Source organism: Excalfactoria chinensis, chromosome 1 (genome assembly GCF_039878825.1).
Source record: "Excalfactoria chinensis isolate bCotChi1 chromosome 1, bCotChi1.hap2, whole genome shotgun sequence".
NCBI classification, from domain to species: Eukaryota; Metazoa; Chordata; class Aves; order Galliformes; family Phasianidae; genus Excalfactoria; species Excalfactoria chinensis.
The window spans coordinates 66083363-66089835 of NC_092825.1; the positions used below are offsets into that span (position 1 = coordinate 66083363).

At 60.3% G+C, this 6473-nt stretch overlaps 1 protein-coding gene across 1 annotated transcript; it reads right to left on the reverse strand.

Annotated features, from left to right (window-relative positions):
• Nucleotides 1–1603: 1603 nt before the first annotated feature.
• On the reverse strand, nucleotides 1604–4500 carry LOC140250131 (PHD finger protein 7-like). Its single transcript, XM_072332642.1, is given in 9 exon segments — nucleotides 1604–2343; nucleotides 2509–2630; nucleotides 2782–2892; nucleotides 3071–3221; nucleotides 3224–3435; nucleotides 3623–3747; nucleotides 3994–4092; nucleotides 4184–4275; nucleotides 4416–4500. Coding segments are annotated over 9 exon segments (1737 nt in total).
• Nucleotides 4501–6473: the final 1973 nt, after the last annotated feature.

The following is a 6473-nucleotide window of genomic DNA, read 5'->3' on the forward strand; positions in this document are numbered from 1 at the left end:
ATCCAACCTGGCCTTGAACACCTCCAGGGACAGGACATCCACAACCTCCCTGGGCAGCCTGTTCCAGGACCTCACCACTCTCCTAGTAAAGAACTTCCCCCTAACATCCAACCTAAATCTTCCCTCCTTCAACTTTAAACTATTTCCCCTTGTCCTGCTATTATCGGCCCTTTCAAAGAGTTTACTCTCCTCCTCATTATAGGTTCCCTTCAGGTACTGAAAGGCTGCAATGAGGTCACCCCACAGCCTTCTTTTCTCCAGGCTGAACAAGCCCAGCTCCCTCAGCCTATCCTCATAGGGGAGGTGCTCCAGCCCCCCGATCATCTTGGTGGCCCTCCTCTGGACTTTTTACAACAGTTCCCTGTCTTTCTTGTACTGAGGGCTCCATACTTGGACACAGTACTCCAGATGGGGCCTCACAAGAGCTGAGTAGAGAGGGCCAATCACCTCCCTGTCCCTGCTGGCCACCCCTCTCCTGATGGAGCCCAGGGTACCATTTGCTTTCCGAGCTGCAAGAGCACACTGCTGGCTCATGTTAAGTTTCTCATCCATCAGGACCCCCAGGTCCTTCTCTGCTGAGCAGTGTCTTGAAGGAAGGCTTGATCTGACATTTAGAGTGCTTTAAAAGGCTGCATGCTGCAGTGTACAGAACTGACCAGAAAGCATCAGACTGTGTAGGAACAAACAAAAGGACACTTGCTCCAAAGCCTGCACTGCACTTGTGCAAAAGCCATGGGGTTGGCTGGGGCTCATCCAGGGCAGGACAGCCTGGCCTGCAGCTGCTCACATCACCACGCAGCTGTTTGCTCACAAGGATGCTGTCAGGTGTCCAAACTTAGCACACTCTCTGTCCTTCCGTGTGTGGGGAGATGTGATGTTTAAGAGCAGTTTCACTTATTGAGATGCTTGGCACGAAGTGGGGTTTCTAATTGAGCAGAGCGATTAAAGAATACCCCCAAACTGATGCATGGGTTGCTTACCCTTACTGAAATGTAGCAGTGGCAGCACACAGTGGGGTCCCAGTGTAAGCACAGCGTGCACTGTCAGACTCTGCACTTGCTGCCGTAGCTGGGCACTCCTGGCTGTGGAGCAGGGGTGTGTGGAGTGACAGCAGCTCAGAGCCCTTAGCTTGGATTTGTACCACCAAACCATGGAGTTCAGCTGGCTGGTTTGTTCCCACAATGCTGCACTACCCTGGCTGGACGCGTTCTTGGTGGGAGCCTCACCTAAACTAAGGCTGAGTTTGCATTGACTTCCATGTGAGTAGTAGTGAAGGTGGGTAAACATGTATCCCAAACCCATCGGATACTCGTGTCAAGGAATGAAGACTGGCAAAGACCTCCAAGGTCATCAAGTCCATCCCCCCCAGCAGCCCACTGCATATGTCCCTCAGTGCCGCATCCGCATGGTGCTGGAGCACCTCCATGGATTCTGACTCCCCTAAAGCTGCCCACCTCGGGAAAGGCAAAGAAGAACAAAACTGACAGTGGCATAAGGGAATTAAGTTTTATTGAGATGGGTTTGGATGACATTGGATAGGATTAGGGATGGGGTTTAGGGTTAGAGCCTGGATGGGAGCTTGCAGACGGCTGCTTCTACCGCATCAGCAGTGCCGGCCGGGGATGTGCTGGGCCCGACGTGGTACCCGGGAGCGGCTCCGCCCCTGGGCTGGCCCTCGCCGCCTGGACCGGCTGGTGCGGCGTCTTCGGGGCTGGCTGTTGGTCTCCACAGCCCGGCGATGGAGAGGCGAGCGGCTGCGAGTGCGGGCCCGCCCCGGATGTCTGCATGGGCTTCTATGGGCTGTTGTGGAAGCCCTGGAGGACCCCGGTGCTGCCGATGTGCAGGAGCTGCGGGTGCAGCTCTGAGCACCTGGGGCTGCTGTCTGCCTGCGTCCACGGTGTCTCTGGGGCCGGCTCGGCGATTCTGGGGCCCGGCGCCGCAACGGAGAGCGGCTTCTTGTCCGGGCCCGCTGTCCCTGCCTGCACCTGCGGTTGTATCCAAGTGCAGGGCAGCGCCTCGAGGACCGAGATGTCCCCTGGCTGGCAGAGACTGTGCTGCTGCTCCCGGCAATCGGGGCAGCACTGCGGGTTCTTCCACGGCGTCCCCGGGACTCATTAAAGCTGTTTGCATCCCGGCGTGCACGTGGAGTGATTCCCCTGCGGTCTGTCCTGCGCTGGATGGACAGGCCGCTGCTCTCAGGCACACCGGAGCGGTGAGCTGGCCCCGGTGGTGCCTGGCTGGAGGTGCCGGAGCTGCTGCTCTCTGTTGAGGATCCTCGGGATGGCCGCAGTCCCTGCTGGCTGGTGGTAGTGAGGCCAGCAAGACGTGATCTGGTGCTGGAGGCTGTAAGGGGAGGCAGGAAGGTGAGCAGGATGGAATTCCAGCCATGGGGTGGAACTGGCTCCCGTTTGTCCCGGGCTGGAGGGATTTGAGCAAGGCCACTCTGAGCAGCCGCTGCCAGGCCTCGCCTGTCCCCAGCCCAGCAGCACGCGGCTGTTTGCCTCTTACCGGTGCCCTCTCCAGCAGCACAGCTGTCGCACTCCCAGCTGGTTGTGCTGTTACTCAGCTGGGAACAGCGGCGGTGTGTGGCTCGTGCAGCACAGGAGCTGCAGAGGAGCATCTCCCAAGGTCTGTGGAAAGCAACGGGTTGTGGCCGTGAGCACAAAGTGCCCTGAGCCAGGGAGTGCCCGGCACAGCTCTGGTGCTCAGTCTGTGCTCCCCCAGCCTGTGGTGAGGCTGCGATGCCACGCAGAGCCCCAGAGGGCAGCTGAGCTCACTCACCCCTCTCCTGAATGCCCTCTGCCAAGGGGGTAAAGGCAGTTGATGGCCACGCAGCGCTCGTACCGAACACCCAGGGATGAATAGGTATAGTTGTCATCCCATGTTGGTTTTCTGCCAGAGAAGGGAGGGAATGTGATGAGCACTCACTGGCCCAGGACTGAAACTAACCCATGAAATCCATCCATCCCCATCCACCTTATCCCTGCTTTCAGCTTCCCAATGATGCTCAGGCCCATGTTAATGGCTGCCAAGGGCCAGGCATCTCAAGAGCTGTCTGAAGGACACCAACCTGAATGGGATTCGGATCCCCACATTCAGCATCTCTCGCAGGAAAGATTCCTTGTCTCTGCAGTGGGGGCACCGGAAGCAATAAATCCCTGCGCTCAGTGCCTGTTCCTGCAGCAGAAACACAAGCAGTGTGGGTGTGAGCTGAGTGCTGCTTGTTGCTGCTGAGCGCCTGCGGTGCTGCAGGTCGAGGGGAGGGCTCCTACCTGGACGCAGGCCCGGTGGAACCAGGCGTGTTGGCAGGCTGGGCACACCATGGTGCCGTACGACCTGCTGTCACCCACAGGCTCCATGCAGATGAGGCAGGTCGTGTCCGGCGCCGGTTCTGCCTGCACTGCCTGCTGCGGGCTGTGCTCCCTGCAGAAGGCCCTGGGGGAAGATGGAAGGGATGGGCGAGGTGAGAAGGGCTGCGAGGAGGGCAGAGGAACGGGAAGGAGCCCCAGGCCTTGGCTCTGGCTCTGTCAGGCTGCTGGGAGGTTCACAGCGCGTTCCTCGCTGCTTTGGCTGGTGCTGACAGCAGGGTTGGAGGCCACAGGCCACACCTGGCAGCCCTTACCTGAGCGCTCCAAAGAACTGGGTGACGCATTGACCCTCATAGGCGCAGGGCAGATGGAAGCTCTGCTCACATCCCGGTTCTCCGCAGATGACGGTGGCCCCCGAACTGCCACAGACGAAGCAGAGCTGGAAAGAGCAGAGCAGCCCCCATCAGCTGCAGGCTCAGGGCCTACGCAGCGGGCCCTGCACCTCTGGGCAGGGCGCAGGATGCGGGCAGGGCTGGGCGGCACTCTGCAGAGCTGCCTGGTGAACAGGGCTGGTCTGCAAGAGCAGGAATGTCTCCTGGAGCTGGGAGGAGGGGCTGGGATTGCTTTCTTGGGACCAGGCTAAGCTCTCCTGGCACCAAGCTCCCTGTTCCGGTCCAGTGCTCACCGTCTGCTCTGCCTCCCTCACTGTGCGTGTGATATCTTCTGCACAAAAACGTGCCTCGTTGCTGCCTTCCATGTATTGACAAAGGCCGCTGGCAAATATCTGTACAAGGGGAAAGAGCATGGTCTAGTTGGGGCAGAAAGGAGGGAATCACTGGTTGGAGGCAGGTGGCAGGAGCCACAAGGGAACTCACCACACAAAACTCATGGATGTACAATCCATCAATCTCTACTTTGCAGCCAAGGATGCCCGAGTCCTCATCCACTCGGCCACAAAGCACGCATACTGGAGAGGAGAGAGTAACAGCAGTGAGCGCCTTGCGGGGCCAGGTGCCCCCTGGGCTGTCCCAGGGGCTGCTCTGTGCCGGTTGTGCCAGCTGAGGGGCAGGGCCGCAGGCCGCGCATGCAGGGATACTTGGCTCTCACCTGGCTCTTCCGAGCCGACATCCTCCTGTGTCTCCGCACACTCCGTGCGCGTCGACCGCAACCACTTGCAGAGTTTCTGACCCATCACTGCTGGGCTCCGTCCTCTGCGTGCAAACCTATGGGAGAAGAGGGACGAGGCTGAGTTGGCGGCTCAGGCCCCCGAGCGCTGGGGAACCGGCCTCCCTCCCTCAGCAGCCTCAGGCAGCCCCTTCCTCCCTGCTCACCTCACCAAGTCGCACTGAGCTCGGACTGAGCCCCACAGCCTCAGCTCTGTTCTGCAGCCCGCGCGTCACAATGGCCGTTCCATTCTGATGTCATTCTTGGGTGCCCTCAGCCCTGTGAGGTGTGATGGTGTCACAGAGGGTGGCACGGAACGGCCATTGTGACACGTGGGCTGTGAAGTAGACCTGAGGCTGCGGGGCTCAGTCCCAGCTCAGTGCGACTCGGTGAGGTGAGCAGGGAGGAAGGGGCTGCCTGAGGCTGCCGAGGGAGGGAGGCCGGTTCCCCAGCGCTCGGGGGCCTGAGCCGCCAACTCAGCCTTGTCCCTCTTCTCCCATAGGTTTGCACGCAGAGGACGAGGCCCATCAGCGATGGGACAGACACTCTGCACTTGGTTTCGCGCCACACAGGAGGATGTCGGCTCGGAAGAGCCAGGTGAGAGCCAAGTATCCCTGCATGCGCGGCCTGCGGCCCTGCCCCTCAGCTGGCACAGCCGGCACAGAGCAGCCCCTGGGACAGCCCAGGGGGCACCTGGCCCCACAAGGCGCTCACTGCTGTTACTCTCTCCTCTCCAGCATGCGTGCTCTGTGGCCTAGAGGATGAGGACTCGGGCATCCTTGGGTACAAACAGAGCTATCGCAGATTGTCTTACCACGAGTTTTGTGCGGTGAGTTCCCTGATGGCTCCTGCCACCTTTCTCCCACCAGTGATTCCCTCCTTTCTGCCCTAACTAGACCGTGCTCTTTCCTCCTGTACAGCGATTTGCCAGCGGTCTTTGTGAAAACGTGCAAGATAACAACGAGGCACCTTTTCATTTTGAAGACCTGACGCGCACAGTGAGGGAGGCGGAGCAGAAGGTGAGCACTGGACCGGAACAGGGAGCTTGGTGCCAGGAGAGCTTAGCCTGGTCCCAAGAAAGCAATCCCAGCCCCTCCTCCCAGCTCCAGGAGACATTCCTGCTCTTGCAGACCAGCCCTGTTCACCAGGCAGCTCTGCAGAGTGCCACCCAGCCCTGCCCGCATCCTGCGCCCTGCCCAGAGGTGCGGGGCCCGCTGCGTAGGCCCTGAGCCTGCAGCTGATGGGGGCTGCTCTGCTCTTTCCAGCTCTGCTTCGTCTGTGGCAGTTCGGGGGCCACCATCACCTGCGCGGACCCGGACTGTGAGCGGACCTTCCACCTCCCCTGTGCCTATGAAGGACAGTGTGTCACCCAGTACTTTGGGGAGTTCAGGTAAGAGCTGCCAGGTGTGGCCTGTGGCCTCCAACCCTGCTGTCAGCACCAGCCACAGCAGCGAGGAACGCGCTGTGAACCTCCCAGCAGCCTGACAGAGCCAGAGCCAAGGCCTGGGGCTCCTTCCCGTTCCTCTGCCCTCCTCGCAGCCCTTCTCACCTCGCCCATCCCTTCCATCTTCCCCCAGGGCCTTCTGCTGGGAGCACCGCCCGCAGCAGGCAGTGCAGGCAGCACCGGAGCCAGAAACGACCTGCCTCATCTGCATGGAGACCGTAGATGACAGCAGGTCGTACGGCACCATGGTGTGCCCAGCCTGCCGACACGCCTGGTTGCACCGGGCCTGCGTCCAGGTAGGAGCCCTCCCCTCGACCTGCGGCACCGCAGGCGCTCAGCAGCACCAGGCCCGGCTCACACCCACACTGCTTGTGTTTCTGCTGCAGAGAATGGCCCTGAGCTCTGGGATTCGCCGGTTCCACTGCCCCAACTGCAGAGACACGGAGACGTTTCTGCAAGAAATGCTGAATGTGGGAATCCGAATCCCATTCAGGTTGGTGTCCTTCAGCCAGCTCTTGAGATGTGAGGGCACAAGAGCTGTGCCTGCCCAAGGACTG